At 32.6% G+C, this 27,880-nt stretch overlaps 1 protein-coding gene across 1 annotated transcript; it reads right to left on the reverse strand.

Moving 5' to 3' along the window:
• Positions 1–382: 382 nt before the first annotated feature.
• On the reverse strand, positions 383–27,660 carry LOC143227555 (putative ATP-dependent RNA helicase spindle-E). The gene is made up of 7 exons (XM_076458987.1): positions 27,516–27,660; positions 18,321–18,520; positions 6,761–6,827; positions 5,026–5,244; positions 3,744–3,965; positions 649–771; positions 383–397 (listed from the first exon to the last, which is right to left on the reverse strand). The coding sequence occupies exons 2-7, from the start codon at positions 18,476–18,478 to the stop codon at positions 383–385; spliced, it is 804 nt and encodes a 267-aa protein (XP_076315102.1). The 5' UTR covers positions 18,479–18,520; positions 27,516–27,660.
• Between the last annotated feature and the right edge of the window lie 220 nt (positions 27,661–27,880).

Genomic DNA, 27,880 nt, shown 5'->3' on the forward strand with positions numbered 1-27,880 from the left:
GTTTTATTCTATCACTGTTAGTACTCCTGGTTAGATACTAACATATACAAGAAACTTGTTGTACAGTTTTATTCTATCACTGTTAGTACTCCTGGTTAGATACCAACATATACAAGAAACTTGTTGTACTGTTTTATTCTATCACTGTTAGTACTCCTGGTTAGATGCTAACATACATTAGAAACACGTATGTACTAGTTTTGTATTTGAGAATTCTTCTTCTTAGCTGGTTGAGGATAATTATACTTGGTTTGAAATGTTAGAATTAGGCCTAATATATATTTAACACTGCAATCTTTATATACTACCTTAAGAATTTTCAGAAATTAGAAAACAATATAAAGATTTTACTTCAACCACACTGTGTTCTGTCATATCACAGTTAACCTGATGAACTCTGGAATAAATAAACTTTGTTACATATTTCTGAGAAACTGAAAAATAATGCAATATTAATAAATACATTAGGCTTAATACAAAGTCTTATGGTGATAATAATAATCAGTATGATTTTATTCTAATGCTACTAATAAATTCACTCACTTTGTGTTTGTTTGTATGCTGAACTTAATCTATAACCATTAAGGATCTCTAGATAAAATTTTATCTACAATAGTTTATAGTATATTAATTTTATTTGTGACTTACCTCATCTATTATGACATGAGTGTACATGTTCATGTTACGACTATGGATAAGTTTCTGCAATAAAACACCGGTGGTCACATAACACAGACGAGTGTCATCAGAAGTTTGACTGTCCATGCTTACCTAAGTTTAAAGTTATATTAAGTTTATGTATTATATCTTACCTAATTTTCAGATTTCATTAGTTTTATGTATTATATCATTCCTAATTTTCAGGTTTCATTAGTTTTATGTATTATATCATTCCTAATTTTTGGGTTTCTTAAGTTTTATGTATTATACCTAATTTTCAAGTTTCTTAAGCTTTATGTATTGTATCATACGAAACTTTAAGGTTTTATAAGGTTTATGTATTATATCATTCCTAATTTTTGGGTTTCTTAAGTTTTATTTATTATATCATTCCTAATTTTCAGGTTTCATTAGTTTTATGTATTATATCATTCCTAATTTTTGGGTTTCTTAAGTTTTATTTATTATATCATTCCTAATTTTCAGGTTTCATTAGTTTTATGTATTATATCATTCCTAATTTTTGGGTTTCTTAAGTTTTATGTATTATACTAATTTTCAAGTTTCTTAAGCTTTATGTATTGTATCATACGAAACTTTGAGGTTTTATAAGGTTTATGTATTATATCATACCTAATTTTCACATTTATTAACACTGTATAATGCTTAATAACATTATTTTAGTAACCATGTTTACAATGTTAGTTCAATAAAGTGAACCACAATGATTTTGCACAATTACAATTATAATATCTATCCACAACTAACAACTATTCATTACATACCTTTTTCATGATAATTATTGAAACCACCATTCATTTTGAATATTTCCATACTGACTCACATTCATCAACTGTGGTCACTGAATTGATGATTAACCAATATTCATTTTCAACAGTTACAATGCAAATTCATAAAAACCATCCACTCTGAACACTTACAACAGTTTTATGAATCTATTATTCACAGTGCTTCTACAATGTCCTTTCATGAACAATTACCATCAACTACACTTTTCCAACGTCCCATCATGCACAGCCAACATCCACTGTACTTCTGTAATATACCTTCATGACCACCATTCAATATATTGTTACAACATCCCTTCACTAACAGCCACCATTCAATATATTGTTACAACATCCCTTCACTAACAGCCACCATCCAATATATTGTTTCAACGTCCCTTCACTAACAGCCACCATCCAATATATTGTTTCAACGTCCCTTCACTAACAGCCACCATCCAATATATTGTTTCAACGTCCCTTCACTAACAGCCACCATCCAATATATTGTTTCAACGTCCCTTCACTAACAGCCACCATCCAATATATTGTTTCAATGTCCCTTCACTAACAGCCACCATCCAATATATTGTTACAACGTCCCTTCACTAACAGCCACCTTCCAATATATTGTTACTATGTCCCTTCATTAACAGCCACCATTCAGTATATTGTTACAATGTCCCTTCACTAACAGCCACCATCCAATATATTGTTTCAATGTCCCTTCACTAACAGCCACCATCCAATATATTGTTTCAATGTCCCTTCACTAACAGCCACCTTCCAATATATTGTTACAATGGCCCTTCACTAACAGCCACCTTCCAATATATTGTTACAATGGCCCTTCACTAACAGCCACCTTCCAATATATTGTTACAATGTCCATTCATTAACAACCACCATCCAATATAATATTACAATGTCCCTTCATGTACAACCATCATTACAATGTTCCTTCAAGAACAACATCCACTTTTATATTTAACATGTTAATAAAGCAACAACCATACACTCTAGACATTTAGAAAAATTAATACACATTAACAATATCCATTTTGTACACTAACAATACAAGCTGAAAATTAACAATCACTATGCACAGTGTTAATCTCAATACTATTTAGAAAAAAGAGTAAAGAGCCTCTAGTCCATCTAGTACACACCAATAGTAATCTGAAACATTTAGTCCATCTAGTACACGCCAATAGTAATCTGAAACATTTAGTCCATCTAGTACACGCCAATAGTAATCTAAAACATTTAGTCCATCTAGTACACACCAATAGTAATCTGAAACATTTAGCTCATCTAGTACATGCCAATAGTAATCTGAAACATTTAGTCCATCTAGTACACACCAATAATCTGAAACATTTAGCTCATCTAGTACACACCAACAGTAATCTAAAACATTTAGCCCATCTAGTACACACCAATAGTAATCTAAAACATTTCGTCCATCCAGTACACACCAATAATAATCTAAAACATTTAGCCCATCTAGTACATACCAATAGTAATCAAACATTTAGCCCATCTAGTACACACCAATAGTAATCAAACATTCAGCCCACCTAGTACACACCAATAATAATCTAAAACATTTAGCCCATCTAGTACACACCAATAATAATCTAAAACATTCAGCCCATCCAGTACACACCAATAGTAATCTAAAACATTTAGCCCATCTAGTACACACCAATAATAATCTAAAACATTTAGCCCATCCAGTACACACCAATAGTAATCTAAAACATTTAGCCCATCTAGTACATGCCAAGAGTAATCTATAACATTTAGCCCATCTAGTACACAGCAACAGTAATCAAACATTTAGCCCATCTAGTACACACCAATAATAATCTAAAACATTTAGCCCATCCAGTACACACCAATAATAATCTAAAACATTTAGCCCATCCAGTACACACCAATAATAATCTAAAACATTTAGCCCATCCAGTACACACCAATAATAATCTAAAACATTTAGCCCATCCAGTACACACCAATAATAATCTAAAACATTTAGCCCATCTAGTACATGCCAATAGTAATCTAAAACATTTAGCCCATCTAGTACATGCCAATAGTAATCTAAAACATTTAGCCCATCTAGTACACACCAATAGTAATCTAAAACATTTAGCCCATCTAGTACACACCAATAGTAATCTAAAACATTTAGCCCATCTAGTACACACCAATAATAATCTAAAACATTTCGCCCATCTATTACACACTAACAGTAAATATTATTATACCACTAACCATTATAACTTATACCTGATAGCCACATATAGATCCTAGCTTCCAGTTACGTTCCTGACAAACTCTTCGAGCAATCGATGTGGCGGCTATCTTGCGTGGCTGAGTTACCACAATGTTACAGTGGCGTCCTTTTTCTGCACAATGGTCAAGTATATACTGAGGTACCTGTGTTGTTTTCCCACAACCTGTATTACCTTGGATAATGACAACTTGGTGGATATCTATCAGTTCGACTAACTAAAATAAAACATGTGTTTGTGAACAACACAATTTATGCTTAGTGAAACTTACTGCTTTGATATGTCATATATATGTAAAGACAAATAAATATGTTTATTTAATATTAATTTTCATCCATATATTACCATCCAAGTTTTAAATATTTTATTTATAAATTATCATTTTTGTGTTCACACACATTAGCAGCATCAACCATGGCGTGTGATTATACATTTAAATTTATACATTAACTGGACCTTAGACTTAGAAATATATTCTTTGTAGTTTGAAATTATGTTTTATGTCAAAAGTGGTAGTTTTAATACCCCCCCCTCAGAGAAGTTCTATGGTTTAAAACTGAAACATGAATAAACAATTATAAAGAAACATATATAATGAATAGATCTTTATAAAAATATAAATGTAACTAAGTTCAAAGATATCAATTTGAGATAATGTTTCAAAAATACATTACAAATAGATACAAACCTTGATTAAATATATGTTTAAACATGGGTAAAAATCTAGACGAAATACACATTAAATAGAGGTACAAAACCATGTAAAATACATGTTTGAACATGGGGAAAAATCTAGGTCAAAGACACATTAAGCAGAAGTACAAACCTACGTGAAAGACACATTAAGCAGGTACAAAAGCAGATCAAATACATGTTTAAAAGGTAGTATAAATGTAGGTCAAGTACACAAAACTGGTTAGATATCCACAATATTAAATAAATACTAATAAACTACATACAAATCAGAATCAGAACCACAAAACTATGTATCTAACACAACAAATACAGATACAATATCTACAATATTTAAATAAACACTAATTAACTACATACAAATCAGAATCAGAACCAAAACCTGTGTTTCTAATACAACAAAGATGGATACAATATTAACTAACTACACATGAATTAGAACCTAAAACTGTTTCTAACATGATATATAGACAGATACATTATCTACAATCTTGGTTAACCATAAACAGAGTAAAATAATCAAAACTTAAACTAATATACATAATCCAGACACCTTTATTCAGGTTACAAACAACACACTTCACCTTGTCCCTGTATGGAGTTATAACAAGTTCTTTGTTATAATTATGACATGAAGAGTGCATGTACGTAGCATACAACCGAGAAGCTTCCTCATTATGTAGATGATTTATAGCTGCAACATCTCCAGCAATGGTGCTGAGTTCTTCTACCTGGCTCAGCTGACTTAGACTTACAGTGTTACCTGAAGGAGTCCCATCTTCAGTTTGGGATCGATGCCAACTCTGAAAGTAAAATAATGTCATTAATCAAATACACATCTTCTGTGCAACTAGATTGTTTCCCGATTTTTGTATTTCACACTGTAACATTCATCCTGTAAATGGGATTTCATTTTCTTTAATGTTACAAATAAGAAACAGCTATCCAACCTCTTGAAATTTCTAAACTCTATCTGATCCTATACAGGTTTGTTGTTTTTACTTCTTCACTTAATTTCTAGTTATAAACAATATATCAACTGGATTAATATGTTTATAGTTTCAGTTTTAAAAACCACTGTATTCTGTATTATATAAATATATATAAAAAACATTATATACCACAGGGTAAAGTAGAAACCTACAGATATAAACTGAAGCTTCTCACATTTCATCATGGGGTAAAGTAAAAACCTACAGATATAAACTGAAGCTTCTCACATTTCATCATGGGGTAAAGTAAAAACCTACAGATATAAACTGAAGCTTCTCACATTTCATCATGGGGTAAAGTAGAAACCTACTGATATAAATTAAAGCTTCTCACATTTCACCATGGGGTAACGTAGAAACCTACTGATATAAATTAAAGCTTCTCACATTTCACCATGGGGTAAAGTAAAAACCTACTGATATAAATTAAAGCTTCTCACATTTCACCATGGGGTAAAGTAGAAACCTACTGATATAAATTAAAGCTTCTCACATTTCACCATGGGGTAAAGTAGAAACCTACTGATATAAATTAAAGCTTCTCACATTTCACCATGGGGTAAAGTAGAAACCCACTGATATAAATTAAAGCTTCTCACATTTCACCATGGTATAGTGTAAGACCTATGAATGTGAAGTTTGAAAGAACTTCACTCTGTAGCATAGCACATGGAAATGTAACATGTTGATAATACAATTATCAATATATTTGTTGTGACTTGATGCACATGCATCCAAAACCACCTTAGCCAGTGTCTCTGAGGCATGTGCATGTCAACAGAAACACTGAGGTAAATGTGTTTTATTGGATCCAGCATGTGTTACAAGTCAGGTCTGTTGTAATGACACCCATGTTTGGTTAGTTGTGTTATACATATGTATATATTGTGAGGATGACTTTTATATGGATTAAAAAACATTCTATGAGAGGAAAACTTAAAACACACTTAAGAGTATTTTGAAGGGGGAATATGTAAAGGCAAATTTATAGTGAAAATTATTCAATAAAACATACATTTTCTATAAAACCAAGTTTTACAAAGGATTCTTCCTCGGTTAATAGCTACTAAAGTCAAACTCATTATTTTATAATTTTCTTTGCTATTAATGTACAGAAACTTTCACTAACAGAAATGACATTTTCATGACTATAATCTATCCTTCTTGCTCATTCAAAAAACACCCCCAAACCATAACATACACAGGTGAGATGTACATTATGCAGCACAAGGAAAACAATACTAGTAACGCCGTATCACTGTACAGATTTTTGTTCAATAAACAGTAATTATGAATATATCTGATATAATAACTTTAATGTACATACCTGTGATAGCATTCTGTCTTCTTCCTCTTGAAATTTCTTAACGTAATCAGTTCCTTTACCTTCAGATCTAAGACAAGTGAAACCCATCACCATCATTTACCAATACATCCACTTATTCTAAATTTTTAAACACATACCACATATCAGGTTAAACCTTTCATTTTTCACTCTTCAACCTGATAGAGACTTTACAAAATTTATTAATTGGGTAAATGACAACGAACACAAAACAAAACTTTCTGAAACAAACAGTTAGGTACATGATTAGAAACATAAAAACAAAACTTTCTGAAACAAACAGTTAGGTACATGATTAGAAACATAAAAACAAAACTTTCTGAAACACAATAAGTTAGATACATGATTAAAAACATAAAAACAAAACTTTCTGCAACAAACAGTTAGGTACATGATTAGAAACATAAAAACAAAACTTTCTGAAACAAACAGTTAGGTACATGATTAGAAACATAAAAACAAAACTTTCTGCAACAAACAGTTAGGTACATGATTAAAAACAAAAACAAAACTTTCTGAAACACAATAAGTTAGATACATGATTAAAAACATAAAAACAAAACTTTCTGCAACAAACAGTTAGGTACATGATTAGAAACATAAAAACAAAACTTTCTGAAACACAATAAGTTAGATACATGATTAAAAACATAAAAACAAAACTTTCTGCAACAAACAGTTAGGTACATGATTAGAAACATAAAAACAAAACTTTCTGCAACAAACAGTTAGGTACATGATTAAAAAAAAAAACAAAACTTTCTGAAACACAATAAGTTAGATACATGATTAAAAACATAAAAACAAAACTTTCTGCAACAAACAGTTAGGTACATGATTAGAAACATAAAAACAAAACTTTCTGCAACAAACAGTTAGGTACATGATTAGAAACAAAAACAAAACTTTCTGAAACACAATAAGTTAGATACATGATTAAAAACATAAAAACAAAACTTTCTGCAACAAACAGTTAGGTACATGATTAAAACATAAAACAAAACTTTCTGCAACAAACAGTTAGGTACATGATTAAAAACAAAAACAAAACTTTCTGCAACAAACAGTTAGGTACATGATTAAAAACAAAAACAAAACTTTCTGCAACAAACAGTTAGGTACATGATTAAAAACAAAAACAAAACTTTCTGCAACAAACAGTTAGGTACATGATTAAAAACAAAAACAAAACTTCCTGAAACAAACAGTTAGGTACATGATTAAAAACAAAAACAAAACTTTCTGAAACAAACAGTTAGGTACACGATTAGAAACATAAAAACAAAACTTTCTGAAACAAACAGTTAAGTACATGATTAGAAACATAAAAACAAAACTTTCTGAAACAAACAGTTAGGTACATGATTAGAAACATAAAAACAAAACTTTCTGAAACAAACAGTTAAGTACATGATTAGAAACATAAAAAAAAACTTTCTGAAACACAATAAGTTAGATACATGATTAAAAACATAAAAACAAAACTTTCTGAAACAAACAGTTAGGTACATGATTAGAAACATAAAAACAAAACTTTCTGAAACAAACAGTTAGGTACATGATTAGAAACATAAAACAAAACTTTCTGAAACACAATAAGTTAGATACATGATTAAAACATAAAACAAAACTTTCTGCAACAAACAGTTAGGTACATGATTAGAAACATAAAAACAAAACTTTCTGCAACAAACAGTTAGGTACATGATTAGAAACATAAAAACAAAACTTTCTGCAACAAACAGTTAGGTACATGATTAAAAACAAAAACAAAACTTTCTGCAACAAACAGTTAGGTACATGATTAAAAACAAAAACAAAACTTTCTGAAACAAACAGTTAGGTACATGATTAAAACAAAAACAAAACTTTCTGAAACAAACAGTTAGGTACATGATTAAAACAAAACAAAACTTTCTGAAACAAACAGTTAGGTACATGATTAAAACAAAAACAAAACTTTCTGAAACAAACAGTTAGGTACACGATTAGAAACATAAAAACAAAACTTTCTGAAACAAACAGTTAAGTACATGATTAGAAACATAAAAACAAAACTTTCTGAAACAAACAGTTAGATACATGATTAGAAACATAAAAACAAAACTTTCTGAAACACAATAAGTTAGATACATGATTAAAAACATAAAAACAAAACTTTCTGCAACAAACAGTTAGGTACATGATTAGAAACATAAAAACAAAACTTTCTGAAACAAACAGTTAAGTACATGATTAGAAACATAAAAACAAAACTTTCTGAAACACAATAAGTTAGATAAATGACTGTAAAAACAAAAACAAAACTTTCTGAAACACTATCCAGGGCTCACACTGTCACTCTCCATTTTTGCCAATGGCTATTATTTTTGTTTTTTGGTGAAGAAAAATTGTAATTGGCGAATATACGGGCGAAACACTGTTTGTTTACAAAATGCTAGACTGGTTCACTACATTAACGCTTTTTTAATACAAGTATGCGGTAAGCAGATAAAAATCAATAACCTGTCTGCATTCATGCAAGGTCATGGTCAGTATAGACAAAAGTGTGAAAAATTGTTCAATCAACAGCGACCTAACGGCTTGACACGAATAACTCATTTATATGTGGTTGATTAGCGGTGCTATAATTAAAGGACGACCACGAAGATTGTGATGGCTTTCACACGTGTAATTACATTATCTAATGGCGTAAGTTTAGTTTGGTGATGTTTGAGTGATGATATATATTTTATTAAGCAGGGCTCTCACTAGAGAGACTTGGGAGAAGTGGTCTCCCAAAACAGACCAAACCTCACCCTTCGTAAGCTCAAGGAAAAGTAATCTTATACAGATTATATTGTAGAAGAAAAGAATGATATTGACTGTAAACTTTTCCATAATTTTGTAAATTAGAGCAAAACATCTCCCTGGTTTGCAAGTCTAGAGAGACCCCTGTTTAGCAGCATGTAATAACAGTTACTTTTAATTTAGTGACTCGTCTTCTCATGTCATTATTGTAATGATTTGTGTGTGAAAAACATTGAACTTTGTAACTGTGAAACTGTTGTTTTATAATAAATTTCATAAATAATAAATTCATTGAAATAAAATGTATGGTAAGAACTTAGTTGTGATTTATTCTTTGACTGTCTTATCGTATGTGACTGGCTGGAGGGTTGGAGAGGGGATTTATTCTTTGACTGTCTTATCGTATGTGACTGGCTGGAGGGTTGGAGAGGGGATTTATTCTTTGACTGTCTTATCGTATGCGACTGGCTGGAGGGTTGGAGAGGGATCAAACCTACCTGGCTAAAACTGGCTACCATAAAAATCATTTGGTTAATAGCCTGGCTACAGAAAAATTTAGTCCAGGGTAAGCCCTGCAATCAGTAATGTAAATGAGTGAAAACACATAAAACAAGACTTTTTGAAACACAATAAGTTAGATAAATGACTGTAAACACAAAAACAAAACTTTCTGAAACACAATCAGTAAGGTAAATGAGTGAAAACACATAAAACAAGACTTTCTGAAACACAACATGCTAGATAAATGACTGGAAACACATAAAAGAAGATTTTTTGAAACACAGTCCGTTAGGTTGGTTGGTTTGATATTTTATGGTACAAAACAGCTAGGCCTATCTGTACCAAACATCTGGTAAAAAGTTAAAATTAAATTTAGTAAAATTCATAAAAGGAAATTAAGGTAAAACAAAACAAAGTTAAAAAAACATAAATATCATAAAACCAAAGTTTACATCTAGTCTTCAACATTAAAGAGAAAAACTATAGTAATATAAGTTGTAAAGGACTTTCTGTAGCATAATTGTAATAATCATAACTTGCCAGGAAGACTAACATGTAAGTTCGAAAACCACCATCAGTCACCAGAAATTGGCCTTTCCAGTCCTGGTTCCAAGTTATTTGATGTTACAGAAATTTTCTTAAAAGAGAATCACATTGAAAAAGGTCAAATGTATAAATGAAAAACTTAAATAGCATTAAAAAGATTGATGGCCTTTTTAAACCTAAAAACATTTCTAAGGTGGACAATGTTACCGTCACCAATAACGTTGTCTAATATAGTGGACAAACCTTGGGACAGAACATGTTTAAAATGTTGCCATCGTTGAGAGTCATAACAATGACAAGACGATAAAATGTGGCTTATTGTAACCTGAGTGTTACACAGACAGCACATTGGTTCATCAGTCCCAGATAAAAGAAAATGAGTTACAAAACTGTGACCAATGCATCGTCTAGTTAGAAGAACTTCCTCTTTCCAACCTCATGGAAGCAAGACGGCCAAAGTCCAAAGGGTTTTACTTGGAAAAGCTTGCTTTCACGTTGCTCACTCCAAGTCGACTGCCAACTGGCACAGAGCCAAGCCTTGAATACAGGACCATAGTCCACGTATAGAACAGCACAGCAGTGATAGTGCCAGAGCAGATAGATTTAGCTGCGGTGTTATCGAGCTCATTCTCGTGAATACTAATGTGGCCTAGAATCTGGAAAAACAGATAGAAGTAGATGTCAAAAAGAAATGGGCAAGTTGGTTTTGAATATCAGCAAGAACAGCATGTGAACTAGCATGAAGCAATTCCAGGGCCAGTAGAGAACTAAGCGAGTCAGTATAAATAGTGCAGTTTGAATACTGCTTAGCTTCTGTGTGATCCAGAGCAAGAGAAATGGTGTACAGTTCAGTAGTGAACACATAAGCTGTAATGGGGATCCTGCACACAACCACCAAACCACAACAAACCATGGCAAAGCCCACACAGTCACCTGATTTTGAACCATCTGTATAAATAGGAATGGAAGGATAGCTCAAAAGATGTTCAGAGAATAACAGACAGTATTTCCAATCAGGAGTGTCTACTTTTCTCAGCTGACTTAAAGATAGGTCACATTCAGGTACTAAGAAGTCATGGTGGGATGGGCTGACCAGTGGATAGAGCAGTGTTATCCAAGGACAAACCCAATTCATCCAACTGCATCTGGATACAAAGGCCAAAAGAAGCAATGGCAGATCATCTGTTTCAAAGAAGTATGGCCCACCAAGGAAGAAAAACACAACTCCAGGTGAAATGCTTTGGTAAGGAACTAAGTTTCGAAGCATATAGTAAAGACAGCTGCAAATGGTGGAGGTGCAAAGAAGGTTCATGAGACTGTGTATAAGCTCTGAACTGGGGAGGTGCAGAAAGCCCCAGAAGAGAGCCAAAGTCCTTGATGATGAATGGAGTACAGCATCTTTAGGGCAGAGGTCCTGGCAGAGCCATAAACCAGTGATCCATTGTCGAGTTTCAATCAAACAAGAGCACAATATATCTTTAGCATAGAACATTGATCCACTCCCCAAATGGTGGAAGAGAGGACACAAAGGATAATCAGTGCTCTTGTACATTTAACCCAAAACTGCTTGATGTGTGGTATAAAGGTCAGCTTACAGTCAAAGATAAGCCCTAAGAACTTTGTCTCAGGGACCACAGGCAGCACAACTTCATCAATACAGAGTTCAGGATCAGGGTGAAGGCCCCGTTGGTGGCAAAAGCATATGCAAACGGTTTTAGAGAGTGAGATATTAAAGCCATTTGCTATGGTCCACTTCAGTAAATGATTGAGGGCAGTCTGTAGCTGCCGCTCAATATACCTCATATTCGATGACTGACATGAGATGTGAAAGTAGTTGATATAGAACCCATTTGCAACAGAAAGAGGGAGTTGTTCAGTGATGGCATTAATCTTTATACTGAAAAGTGTGACCCTCAAAACACAGCCCTTAGGGACTCCAAGTTCCTGCAGAAAAGAATGGGAAAGTGTCGAACCCGCACAAACTTGGAATCTCCTGTCCATTAACAAATACTTAATAAAAGTGGGCAAATGGCCATATAACGCATATATGTGTAGATCTCACAAAATGCCATATCTCCATGTTGTATCATAAGTTTTCTCAATGTCAAAGAATATTGACACAAAATGTTGTCATTTGAGAAAGGCATTTCTGATTGATGTTTCAAGTCGAACCAGGTGGTTCATGGTGGAGAGCTTTTGTCGGAATCCACACTGGGTGGGCAAGAGGAGGTTCTTTGATTCAAGAAACCAAAAAAGACAAGCATTAACCATCCTCTCTAATGTCTTACAAAGACAGCTTGTCAAAGCAAATAGATAGTAGTTTGAAGGAATCTTGGAATCCTTCCCAGGCTTAGAGAAAGGTAGGACAATAGCCTGGCACTAGGCACCAGGAAAAACATTCTCCTGCCAGATCCTCTTAAAAACAATCAGAAGAATAGCAAAAGAGGCAGGAATAGATGGTGCAGCATTTCATAGTGTACATCATCAGGTTCAACCAATGTACTGCCAGACCGATGAAGGGGCAGTTTGAGTTCCATCAGTGTTTAGGGACAATTACAGTCATAGAGACAATCAGCTCAAAAGGAAAGAGGTGATCACTCTGCCCGAGTCTTGATGGCTAAGAATGTGGAGGAAGAAGCAGAAGTGCTAGATACCCAGCAAAAGCTTTCACCTAGAGTATTGGAGATGCCATGGGTATCAGCTACTTCCTGGCCATCAGAGAGCAAGATCAGGAGGGGGACAGAATTATATTTCCCACTGACCTTTCAATTCTTGTCCCTTTTGACTTTGGAACTTGTGGTAGAAAATATACTGGCTGTTAACTCAATCCAAGATTACTTTTGGCTTTGATATCTTACCCACCAAGCATGTGCACATGTCCAGCATGTCCCGCTGGAAAGGGATGTGGTGCGAGAGTATGGGATACTTATGAAAAGTATCCCAGACTCGTTTTTGAGCCTTCCTTGCAATGTGGCAGGCAGTATTCCACCACAGACATGGATATCGTTTTAGGAATACATTGAGCAGTTGCTTGTATAATACAGTCAGTTACTGCTGCCACACAGTCGTCTATTGATGACTTACAGATGATGGCATGATTAAGTTCTGCAAGAGCAGTGAAAGAGGGTCTCTTTGCTTAATCCAGCTTCCACCAGAGCATCCGGGTCAGGTGGCATCAACCACAGCCTGTCACTCTCAAAATTATAGGAAAATTATCACTGCCTCGTGGATTATTGTCAACCCTCCATGAAAATGGGAGAATAATAAAGGGGAGCAAACTGAGAGATCAATAGCAATAAACGACTGACTAGGTTCATGAAAATAAGTAGAAAAACCAGTATTGAACCTGGAACTAAAGGAAGTGGATCTTGGGACTTGCTGGAATGTATGTAAGGAACAGAGATGGGTGTTGAAGTACATTCATCAACTTTTTTATCCATGGAGGTCAAAACACTTTTCATTTGGTTTGAGAATGATTCTTTTGGAGGCACAGAGAGATCCAACTGGAATGAAGTACAGCAGCACACATCTGAGATGAAGTGGTGGACAGCAACTTTCGAGCCTTGGGATAATTAATGTTATGAATTGTTTTCAAATGCTGCACCCTTTTTCATCCCACCATTTAGAGCAAGAACGAAAGTAGGATGGGTGAGAGCCATTGCAATTGATGCAATGGGGGTCCGTTTCACACTCACAGGCATAATGGTCCTTGCCTCCCGAAACAAGCACACATCAAGGAACCACGACATGATATCTTTGAGTGACTGAATCGCCGACACTGGAAACATCTGAGAGGGTTTGGAATGTATGGCCGTACCCTGAAATTAAGATAACCTGCCTTGATGGTGGTAGGTGGATGTGGTAATGTAAATGTCAGAATGAGTACATTGGTCGGCATTGTAATTCCATCTTTGTAAATGGAGAAATGCTTCACTGCGGAAGCTCCTTAAGCGGTGAAAGATGCAAGAATCTCCGACTTGGGAATGTTCTTCAACTCCCTCTCAACAGTAACTCCTCGTGATGAATTCAATAGGTATATCCCCAATTGCCTTTGAATGCAAGAGGAGTTCACTGTGTTGAGATGTGGATGTTTCCACCAATACATCACCAGATTGAAGCTTCTTTACTTACTTCAGAGAGCCAGCAAGTCCCTCTAGTCCCTCCTGAATGAAAAAGGGAGACATTTGCCCTAAAGGTTTGTCTGAAAGAGAATGTACTATAAGAAAATGTGGTACAATAGGTGTTACAGATGTTGGAGACTGCTGCTCAGAATCTTCGAGATGTGATCGTTTACCTATGGACTGTTTTTTCACTATATTATTTAAGTTTTTATTTGGAGGATCCAAAATAAAAAAAGAATGTTTTGGTGCCCATTAACCCGACCCATCATAGAGCCATATAAAGGGATGCACTACAATGCTAAACAAGGACACTGCAACAATGCCAGGGTTTTGTGAGCACTATACCCAAACACCAGCATCAGATACAATGTCCACAACACCTGTTGAGAACATCCAACACTGGTACTTGGTTGACACAAGCCCAGTGGACCAGCTGACTGACCCAAGGGGGGCCAACCCAAGACCACCCGTCTACAGGAATTCAAGGCCAAAGTGGTTTGTTAAGGTTCGGCTCCTCAACCACAAGGATCTTCTCCTTCTCTTCACAGGTCACCATGCATGGGAAACACATGGGTGAACGTTTAGATCCCAGAAGAGGTAAACTGAAAGAACAGAACCTTCCCTGGGAGGTCCCCTCACCACAATCAGTGAGGTAAATGACTACAAACACACAAAGCTAGACTCTCTGAAACACAATCAGTGAGGTAAATGAGTGGAAACACACAAAGCAAGACTTTCTGAAACACAATCAGTTAGGCAAGTAACCGAAAACACACAAAGCAAGACTTTCTGAAACACAATCAGTTAGGCAAGTAACCAAAAACACACAAAACTTCCTGAAACACAATCAGTTAGGCAAGTAACCGAAAACACACAAAACTTCCTGAAACACAATCAGTTAGGCAAGTAACCGAAAACACACAAAACTTCCTGAAACACAATCAGTTAGGCAAGTAACCGAAAACACACAAAACTTCCTGAAACACAATCAGTTAGGTAAATGAGTAGAAACACATAAAACAAGACTTTCTGAAACACAATCAGTTAGGTAAATGAGTAGAAACACATAAAACAAGACTTTCTGAAACACAATCAGTTAGGTAAATGAGTGGAAACACAAAGCAAGACTTTCTGAAACACAATCAGTTTAGTAAATGAGTGGAAACACAAAGCAAGACTTTCTGAAACACAATCAGTTTAGTAAATGAGTGGAAACACAAAGCAAGACTTTCTGAAACACAATCAGTTAGGTAAATGAGTAGAAACACAAAGCAAGACTTTCTGAAACACAATCAGTTAGGTAAATGAGTGGAAACACAAAGCAAGACTTTCTGAAACACAGTCAGTTTAGTAAATGAGTGGAAACACAAAGCAAGACTTTCTGAAACACAATCAGTTAGGTAAATGAGTGGAAACACAAAGCAAGACTTTCTGAAATGCAATCAGTTAGGTAAACGAGTGGAAACACAAAGCAAGACTTTCTGAAACACAATCAGTTTAGTAAATGAGTGGAAACACAAAGCAAGACTTTCTGAAACACAATCAGTTTAGTAAATGAGTGGAAACACAAAGCAAGACTTTCTGAAACACAATCAGTTTAGTAAATGAGTGGAAACGCAAAGCAAGACTTTCTGAAACACAATCAGTTAGGTAAATGAGTGGAAACGCAAAGCAAGACTTTCTGAAACACAATCAGTTTAGTAAATGAGTGGAAACACAAAGCAAGTCTTTCTGAAACACAATCAGTTAGGTAAATGAGTAGAAACACAAAGCAAGACTTTCTAAAACACAATCAGTTAGGTAAATGAGTGGAAACACAAAGTAAGACTTTCTGAAATGCAATCAGTTAGGTAAATGAGTGGAAACACAATGCAAGACTTTCTGAAATGCAATCAGTTTAGTAAATGAGTAGAAACACAAAGCAAGACTTTCTGAAACACAATCAGTTAGGTAAATGAGTGGAAACACAAAGCAAGACTTTCTGAAACACAATCAGTTAGGTAAATGAGTGGAAACACAAAGCAAGACTTTCTGAAACACAATCAGTTAGGTAAATGAGTGGAAACACAAAGCAAGACTTTCTGAAACACAATCAGTTTAGTAAATGAGTAGAAACACAAAGCAAGACTTTCTGAAACACAATCAGTTCGGTAAATGAGTGGAAACACAAAGCAAGACTTTCTGAAACACAATCAGTTAGGTAAATGAGTGGAAACACAAAGCAAGACTTTCTGAAATGCAATCAGTTTAGTAAATGAGTAGAAACACAAAGCAAGACTTTCTGAAATGCAATCAGTTAGGTAAATGAGTGGAAACACAAAGCAAGACTTTCTGAAATGCAATCAGTTTAGTAAATGAGTGGAAACACAAAGCAAGACTTTCTGAAATGCAATCAGTTTAGTAAATGAGTAGAAACACAAAGCAAGACTTTCTGAAACACAATCAGTTAGGTAAATGAGTGGAAACACAAAGCAAGACTTTCTGAAATGCAATCAGTTAGGTAAATGAGTGGAAACACAAAGCAAGACTTTCTGAAATGCAATCAGTTAGGTAAATGAGTGGAAACACAAAGCAAGACTTTCTGAAATGCAATCAGTTAGGTAAATGAGTGGAAACACATAAAGCAAGACTTTCTGAAATGCAATCAGTTAGGTAAATGAGTGGAAACACAAAGCAAGACTTTCTGAAATGCAATCAGTTTAGTAAATGAGTGGAAACACAAAGCAAGACTTTCTAACACACAATCAGTTAGGTAAATGAGTGGAAACACAAAGCAAGACTTTCTGAAACACAATCAGTTTAGTAAATGAGTGGAAACACAAAGCAAGACTTTCTAACACACAATCAGTTAGGTAAATGAGTGGAAACACAAAGCAAGACTTTCTGAAATGCAATCAGTTAGGTAAACGAGTGGAAACACAAAGCAAGACTTTCTGAAATGCAATCAGTTTGGTAAATGAGTGGAAACACAAAGCAAGACTTTCTGACACACAATCAGTTAGGTAAATGAGTGGAAACACAAAACAAGACTTTCTGACACACAATCAGTTAGGTAAATGAGTGGAAACACAAAACAAGACTTTCTGACACACAATCAGTTAGGTAAATGAGTGGAAACACAAAACAAGACTTTCTGACACACAATCAGTTAGGTAAATGAATGTAAACACATAAAGCAAGACTTTTTGAAACACTGTTGTTGGATTAATAACTAGAAAGAATTAAAGCCAAACTTTCTGTTACACAGTTGATTGGGTTATTAACTACAAAGTATTAATACCAGACATTTTGCTACACTGTTGATTTGGTTTATGACTAGAAAGTATTAAAACCAGACTTTCTGCAACACAGTTGATTAAGTTATTAACTAGAAAGAATTAAAACCAGACTTTCTGCTACACAATTGATTGTGTTAATGATTGAAGCACCTATTGGCTAATATTAGGAACTTGAAACTTCTACAATTTCATTAAGTGACAGAAACTGAAATTCAAATGGAAAATTACTCAACAAATTTTGGTTGTTTATATATATATAATTCAAAAAATAGATAGATGGGGTTTACTATAATTGTATGTACTTACAATCTTAAGTTACTCAAGTTCAGCCCACTGGATAGTTCAGACACCTGCAATCCCTGACCCCCAGTTGCTGTGGGAGCAATATGTATTGGCTTAGGTTTCTTATTTAAACTGAAGAAGTCGTTGATGTGGTCCAATGTTATATCTCCTGAACCAGCCATGTTTCACACTAACATCAGTTATAAGAACAGAATAATTTTTTTCTGAAACAAAAACATAAAATCAAACAATAGCCTAACTCTGTCTGTGGACTGGGATACACTAAAAAATATTCTTAATATTGTCAAATGATTTTTATTTAAACATTTTTCAAAGATGGAATGTACATTTGTTCTGACAAAAGGTTTTATTCAAATGACTATGCATTAATCAATATTTTTTTGTATATACTGCATGTATTACTGTTAGTAACATGAAAGTAACCATGTGCTTTGTACAGATTTATAATAAAGTGAACTGTCCATCACCAGATATATCAGAACCAAAAATAACTTGTAAAGCATGAATACAAGGTGTCACGTTTACTTGAATAAATAACTGTAAACCATAACTAGTCTCCAAACACATGACAGAACTCTAAAAACAATATAGCATATAAACAAAGTGATAGGCTTAAAGAATGTAAATAAGCAGTGAGTTACATACAACGTGGTATTTGTCTTGTAAAGGATTTCATAAAACATCAATTTAAAGATACAAGCTTTGTCATTGTAAATAGAAAAGTTACATACAACGTGGTATTTGTCTTGTAAAGGATTTCATAAAATATCAATTTAAAGATACAAGCTCTTATTGTAAATACAAAGTAATGTAATACATAATAAAATGACAGGAAGCGATTGTTGAATGATTTATAAAAATTATAAAATTGAACTAAAATAAATTTATCTGTGCTTTCAAATTGCACCTACTTTTCACTAGTCTTGAAGTAATTTTCTGATTACCGCTTTTTTGTAAAACCTACATAGAAATATTAAATGTTATCATGAACAAAAGTAACTTAAATAACATTCTTTTCACTGTATTCTAGATCAGGGAGTAGAAAAGATCGTGCAGACATTCCAACAGAAATTTAATTCCATCAACTGTACAAAGGGTAAAAGATATCTGTCAGTAAAAAATGTTTATTTTCTTTATGCTTTAAGGCCAAGTAGTAATATGTGTTAAACTACCAAAACAATATTTATTATTTAACTTTAATTCACCATTCAAAACTTTTTAAACACCAGCTCTACAATGTTAGTAATAGTTGACATTTTGGTAGTCTTAAGTTAAGCATTAGGCTTAATATATAAACATAGTGAAGGTTTAGCTGAAACATTACTTCCTAACTTTTATTTTGATTTTGGCTACAAAGTAATGTCATAAAACTTTTAAATTAAACTACCCAGCTGTTAATGATGTAGCTTTTCATGTATTATAACAAAGTATGAAAAAGACTTTCACAAATCATTGTTACACCCAACATTTTCATTATTTAAAACACTGTATAACAAACTGTAATAGTTAAAAACTACTATATAGCATGAAATATAATGTTTATATAGAACAGTTTCACTGTTTACAGAAAACTGTGTAAATATATTTGATTTAACATTTATATGAAGAACTCTGGCTGTCTTATAGCATTTGGTTCAAATACATCAAGTGATGATGTACATATGTATTTTACTTAATGTAATATCTATATGCAGTACTCCATATGTCTTACCCATTTAGAATTATGTATTTTAATCCATTATTAATTATTAAAATCAACCTGTATCATATACAACAGAAGTAGTTAGAACTACATCATAATTACCTGTTAAAATCATTCTGTATCATAAGAACAGAAACATTAAATACTTTTAGCAGCATTTCTACATTAAATTCACATACAAGTTATTCACAGCATATATAAACTCCATTAACATTAAGGACTACAACATAATATGAAAGATTTGACAGAAACCAAATATTTATTTTTCCAGTTTAACATAACAGTAACATTTAACCTCCAACTACACACTTTACATTGAAAAAACAACATTTTATGCAGTATTAATACTAGTACTATGTTCAAATAATGTTGCTGTTAGGTTACAGTTATCTGATGTGCAACAATAAACAGGGTAAAAAATAAGTGACTGTAAAAAATAAAATTATACCAAATAAATGTTTATAAAATGGTAATACTAAAGAAACATTTTTAATTACTAAAGTTCTGGAAGTTTATCAAACACATTGTTAACACTTACTTCACAATATTACAATTACAAAAAACAGTCTCACATTCAATCATATTTAACAATTTATTAGAACCTATCAAGCTGTCTCAAAATATCCACTAATACTTGTCAGTCTTCTGGCTGAACAAAAGTTCAAATCAAATTCAAAATATGATCAAAACATCTTACTCTCAAATTAAACTATGTTCAGTATTTATATCAACATTTAAATTCAGAAATATGCTTAAAACCTCACACATTCTACCATTGCTACACACTCCTTAGTCACATGTGAGCACGAGTTCTTGTGCTAGATATAATGCTACACATATTGGTAAAACTATGTATGGGAACTTTAGTTAGAATCAAATCAAGTTTTGTATTCAACTGACCAGTCATAATAACAACCATCCCACATTTCCAGAAAACTTGACATCAGAACCACTGATTACAAACTCTTTATTAAAGAAAGTCTCTCCAGTTTCAAAATCACCCAACACTAAATATCATCATCTTCTCCCTGTTGTCAACAATGTAATCAATTTTGGATTCTCAGCATTATTTTAAAGAGGCAGTGTATATAATTATATTAAAGCCTTTATTTGTAATGTTTTCTATTAATGTTATTAAACATGTATGCCATATTTGATATGTTCCATTATACTGTTACAGTTTAAATCTGTTCTCTCTAATCTTCTAACTGAGCCAGTCAATAGATGTTTTTTGTATATAGAATATTGTTAAGTAACTGAGATTTTAAAGTACATTATAAAACTTAAAGCAATTGCAGAACATCCATAATTGAAGGTATATTTTGTTATAACAGAGTTATTAATGTTTATTATAAAACACTTAGTGGTAAATTGCACAGTTGTAAGTTGTATGCAAGTAAAAAGGTAATATTTTAATGCATGTTTTCACTGTTTTAATTTAAGCATTAGCTATAGAGATAATAAAGTTAATATCTAGTAACTTGTAGATAAGTATGTTAATTATAAATGTGAAAATGGAGTCAGAGTTCAGCATGAGTAACAAGTAATCCAGATAAACATTAGGTCTAAGTTATCACATGTATCAGTTACATGTCTATCAAAATTGAGGATCTAAGTTAGGAATACATTTTGCAGTTTGTATTGGACGTTTTGCCTACATTTAGTTCCAAAATTTGTTAATTTTTTTATAAAGCAATGCCTATAATCATGTACAAGTGATAATAGCCTGTAACAAACATTAGCATTACATGAAACAGATATTGACTTATTTTTAACAATTAATGTAAAAACTTGTTAAAACACTGGTTCCAGATATAGCAAAATAAAACTTTTAACTAAAATTCAGCTTGAAAATGATAAGTAATCATGAGGAGAGACTGAAACACTTAGAAATAATAAAATAATCACAAAAATAAAACAGAAAATGGAAAAATAAACAAGAGTCAAGAAGACAGAGAATTAAGAGGAATAGAAAAAAGGAAAGAACACCAAGAGGTGACTCGCAGAGAAAGGAAAGAACACCAAGAAGTGACTTAGAGAAACAAAAGATGATCAGATGTAAAATAATTTAAAGTTAAAAAAGAAAAACATAATATATAAACACCATGTATAAACACTATATAAACATATACAGAGAGTTAAAAACAAATAACTGTCACCAAAGACAAGATTGATAAAACTACTGGATACAAACTGATAAATTACAACAAAACTGAATTACAAGAAGGATGTAATGATAAAATAGGGATGCTGCTGAGGTAGAAAAGATTGCCAGCAACAGAATATATGTGAAATTAACTGGTAAACACAAAGACATTAAACCAGTCACACCCATTTCTCCAAGCATCTAAGAATTCCAACCTAACTCGCTATGTATTAAAAATATAGAATAAAATGATGCATTTGTTTCATACTAACTAACACTACATCTATTACCACAGAACATTTATGGACTACACCACTAACACTGCTATCAAATCCAGTTCCAAACTTTTAATGACTAATTCAGCTACATCTATCAACTAAGAAAACAACAAGATATAAAAGTATTATGGAGGTATAAAGATGATATACTGATATCTATTTTGTTGCTCATTTAAAAGGATTAGCTTTTGACAATGTTACTGAGAGCATTAACAAAAATCAACCATTGGTAACTGCCTTATGTCACAAGTTCAGAACAGAAAAGAATTATGTGTTCCCTAGCCCTACCATTCTTAATAATTACAACAAGATACATTAACATTATCAATTACCTTTACAATCTTAAACACCTCAATCAGAACCACACAGTAGATCTTTTTTCAAAGAAATTATAACCTCTTTAGACATGTATTCAATATTTCTGTAGATACAGTCTAAAATCCTATTTGCCTACCACTACCAACATCACACTGTTTGTATGGCTTCAGAGACTGGCTGACTATTATATAACAATCCCTTTCTTCCATGACACTGTTGAGGTTACTCCTATCTAAATTATATTCATAATTCAAGTTATGATAACCCACATGTATTATCTTACATTTATCATAATTAAAACCCACCTGTCACTTACCTGTCAAATTCACTAAATGATCTAAATCATTTTGCAAATCAGCAGCTAGCAACACCCAAGACTTTAATAACATCTATAAATTTAAGTAATTTATTGATTATTCCTTCATCTATGTCACTAATATAAATCAAAAATCAAAGGCCTTAAGTCTTAGCCCTGAGGTGCCTCACTTGTAACATTAACCCTTTTGCAATGGGCTCAGTATATCATACAAGTTTGTCTACACATTTGCTCAGGTCAAGTATTTCAACTATAAATTTTGATACACCATATGCATCTCCACAAAATTTGGTGGACTTTTGGTAAAGATTAAACATATTTTGTACAAGAAAAATCAGTTTTTTAATGAAATATTTTAATTAAAAATTTGTTTGTGAAAACATCAAGTCTGTTTTATTATTAGTGTTTGTGCAAACACTTTTCAAACACTTGTTTTCAGTAAGACTAGAGTTTATGTTATTTTCTCTATCCTAACTATATGAAGTCTGTCAATTTCACTGATTTTATAACCATCATAAAAATTTATGAAATAAATGTAAATTATGCTTTTATCATGCTGGAATGACTACAAATTACAACCAAAAAGCACAAGTGTTTAGTCTAAGTAGCTTAAATCCCATAATACTATATTCATTTTATTATTTATTTTATTATACTGACCTTCCAGTTGTCTCTACGTAACTTCAATTGGCACAGTGCATGTGCACTCATGTTACATATCCAGTAATACAAAACTGACCTTTAGTCTCCTGTCTTAGCTGTGTATCAGTGGACTAGTATTCCATAATATACAGTCACATTTAAATTATTATACAATATATGTTATTACTATTTAGAAATAAATTATTAAACTTAGTTTTCTTAAAATATAAAACAATCAATCAAGAAGTAAAGCAATCATCTCTTCTCACTACAACCTTTGAACTCTGTTGCTGTTACACATAAGTTAGTGCTAAGCCTTTTAAAATTTTGCACGAAGAGGATATCAAAGTTTTTAGGTTTTATATATATACAGTTGAATAACCAAAAAATCATAGCTAACTATATAAGTACCATAGAGTTCCACTATAATTTAGTAAACTTAGTAACTAAGATGTATTTAGGTTTAAAAATACACAAAACTTTGAGCAGACTAAAGACACAACCTACCTTCTTGAAATCGTGGTTCAAAATAATGTGTTAGCCTTTCCATATATTAAAATGGTTGAGAAAACCACTTAGGGCATTCCAAGCTGCCAATTCTATGTAAGGGACCATTTAAAGAATTGAAAGAAGTGAACAGGACCACCATTCAGTACATAAGCCATATCTCACCAAAATAAAAATATACAAGGTTTCTCTTTTATATTCTTGTGTGTCAGTGTCAGTAATATGAGTTCCTAATTTGTATGAAACTATGGAATTGGTATTTTGACATCACAAACATCTGATTTTAAACAGTGCCACATTTCACATATCACTAAAATCTATATTGAGGGTTGTTCTTTTAATATTTACTTTTAAATTAACTTTTATATAATATTAAAGTTTGAATTACAATCTACAATTTTATTACAAACTTACTGACATAAAATAGTAGATCAATAAAATTTTTAACGAAAGTCAACAAATGCCTTGACATGGCCTTTGATGCATGACCCATCTTAAAAGAGTTAATCCAGTTTCACCAATTTCTATTTATAAAAACCCTCTGCTTCTGCTTGCTTTCATTCAGCCACTCCTCTCTCTAGTTAACTAACTTATACCCCCACACCTATAGAGATGTTTTTACAAACCTTTTATGTGGCATATTTTCACTAAATCTACACCCTTACACCCACCTACATAAGCAGTAAACTTTTCAAAACAAGCAAAATGGAAATTGAAAGTAACCCTCAACCCCTTCTCTTACCCTTACTTCAACCTAGTATGTTCAAAAAACATTTTCATTTAATTTTTTTTGAAAGCATGCATAAAGGCAAAATTACAAACGTTTTCAAACAGTTTATTACAGGGAAACATATAAGCAGAAAACAATTACATAACAGTTAGAAGAATAAGTAAAAAGTCAACCTATCAAAAACTATATAAAGACTATTTATATGTTGAACTACGTGTTTGTTGTAGTTTGGTAGAATTGGAAGTTAGATGCAATACAGAGTAGTACATCACTGTTGGGACAAAAATATCTGCTTTCTCTTCCCATTAGTATCCCGTTTTCTTATCAGAAGCAAACTATAAAAATATCTGATAGAGCTGGTCAATAGGAAATTAGTATAAAACAAAAGTTTAATCTCACAAGTGTAGTCAGGTGAAAAACATAAGGTACAAGCAGCCCTACTTAATATGGTTTAATAATCAGTTACAAGACCACTTGGCCCAAGTATCTTTGGGACAACCAAGGATGCAGTTAATGAAAGAAGTTTTTACACAACTCATGATGTGTAAGTAACCAACACTGATAAATATTGTATACTAGAAACTGACCTCATGTGATGATGACATGGATGTAAAGTTAAGCTAGTTTCATAATCTACAACCAGGAAAACCCTATATACTACATAATAATTACTAAACCAGAAGCTGAACAGAGTGGTGGTCCTTGTACCACTAACAATGGAAGTTCTAATATGAAGCAATAAATATACATAAGTAACTGTAACAAAGTCTAAAAGAAACACTTTGGTAAGTCTTGAAGGATTGATAGTTAGGAGAAAGAACTTGTGTAGACATGAAGAATAAGACGGCACAGATGATTTTATCTAGTAAAAACTTAAATTATGTTGTAATAAAATTTAGTCACTCTGAAATTAATACTAATTAAACCAAAAATTTATTGAAGCAGTGTACCCTACCTTGGCTTCCAGCAAATCTTGTTTTGTAATATTTTACTTTTGTTGGTGACAAAAACATAACTTTTGGGCATTTCTATGCACCAGAATTTGATGATAGTAAAAATCAAACATTCATTACACAGCAGAATGTTTAATAGTGTTATGATAAATACATACAAATAAAACATATCACTTGTTTTTCTGATTTGCACTATTTGTATGAATATATATGCATAAAATTCTTTGCTTAAACATTAGCTTCTAGTTTCGAAAATTGACAACAGAATTATGAAGTTGTGGGGGTTTTTTACTTCCAATTTTTTTTTATGGCTGAGCAATTCATGTCACATGAAAGGGCAAACTCTAAAAGAGTGAGAAAAATGTTAAACACTGCAATTGTCATGTCAGTGAGAAAACAGACAACTGGTTAATACCAGGAAAAAAACTGTTAAAAAGAAATCAACCTACTGTAAAGCCACTGACTTCGTGTCAAGAACATTTACAGAGAATCATAAAGGATATAGCCACTAGTAAAGTCATGCTACCTGTTGAAGAAGAAATGTTCAGGGTGAAATGTTCATCTTATCAGTGTAAAATGGGCCTTAAGTGGAAACAAATCATAAAAAAATTATTTTATGGACTGTTCTAAGGAAGGTGCAGTGTCACAAACTCTATGTTAAATGTTTTAATTTATCTATCAGTTACAAGGTAGATGAGGTTAGGATCCAGATATATGTTAATTATAAAGATCAATAAGCAGTTACTATCGGTGTGTCAAAATGTCCAAGTATTAAATGAGACTTTAGTGTGATTAACACTAGGCAATTTAAATCAATGTAAATAGCAAGATTTATCACAATTATTCTGATAGTTGATGAATTAAGTTTATTCACTTACTGATCCAATTCAAAATTTGGGAGCCAAACTGTACATATATCACATAGTTTTTATTGAAACATTATACCTAAAGTTAGAGCTACATTTAGCTACAAACTTACCGCTACATCTGCGTACAACCAAAGTACAAATGAAAATAACCTATCACGTATTAAGGAAAAACATTAACTAATTTGTTATCATTATGTGGTCTTGACTTGGTCTTGTATTTACCAAGTAATCCAAAATAATCCTCCCCACAAAAATACTTTAACTATATTATGGTGAGCATAAGTTGCATTTTTTGAGAAATTCGTTAATGTTTAATAATGAGGTGCTCAATCACTGAAAATTACAAGTTGTGTATTACATGATTAGGAAAAAAAAGAATTATTTCCTGTATCAATAAATCGAATGTTTTACTGGGCTTTATGTTTATTTTCAGTACCCTAAACTACAACTGATAAATGAAAACAAAAATAAAATTTAACAACGAGGCACACATTAACTTAATAGGGCGAAACAATGAGTTTTAAACTTACCTTCTTAGTATTATTCTGCCTCGAACATAACTCAAAAGTCAAAATGTTTCTCAAATTTCAGAATTAACTCCCTATTCATATTAATGTAGAAAAAATGAGATTGTTATTATTATTCGTAGTAGTATTACACTGCATAAAAACAGTTATTATTTACACCATAACATCACAATCTGCAAGAGTACTGTTACATCGTTTGAAATTGGTTACCTTAATAATGAACGAAGCCTAGGAACCACTGGGAGCTTTAATTTTAAAATAGTGATAGAAATCAAAACGAAGTTCTCAAAAATATATTTTAAAATGTTTTACTTATATTAGTGTTAAAAGTTATAGAGAGAAAAAACAAAATTTCATAATTTTATTCAACTTAATAAGAACACCAGCTTGGGGAAACGCTAGAAAAACTTTAAAAAGTAAACTTCTTATTTTATCAAGATGTTTACTAAAGTATGTTGATCAAGAAATTAGCGCTTTATTAGGTATTATCTTTTTTTTTTCAGGGAAATGTTTTAGTTCGTATTGAATTTCGCGCAAAGTTACTCGATAGATTTCTCCGCTAATCGTCCTTAATT

The sequence above is a fragment of the Tachypleus tridentatus genome, chromosome 9, assembly GCF_004210375.1.
Source record: "Tachypleus tridentatus isolate NWPU-2018 chromosome 9, ASM421037v1, whole genome shotgun sequence".
NCBI lineage: Eukaryota > Metazoa > Arthropoda > Merostomata > Xiphosura > Limulidae > Tachypleus > Tachypleus tridentatus.

Excerpts from the sequence above, each read along its gene's own strand:
- LOC143227555 (XM_076458987.1), bottom strand. The coding sequence starts at position 18,478 with ATGGCTGGTTCAGGAGATATAACATTGGACCACATCAACGACTTCTTC. Across the intron at positions 6,828-18,320 it reads AACTTGAGTAACTTAAGATT|ATCTGAAGGTAAAGGAACTG; the intron begins GTAAGTACATAC and ends CACTTGTCTTAG. Across the intron at positions 3,966-5,025 it reads TAACTCCATACAGGGACAAG|TTAGTCGAACTGATAGATAT; the intron begins GTGAAGTGTGTT and ends GTTTTATTTTAG.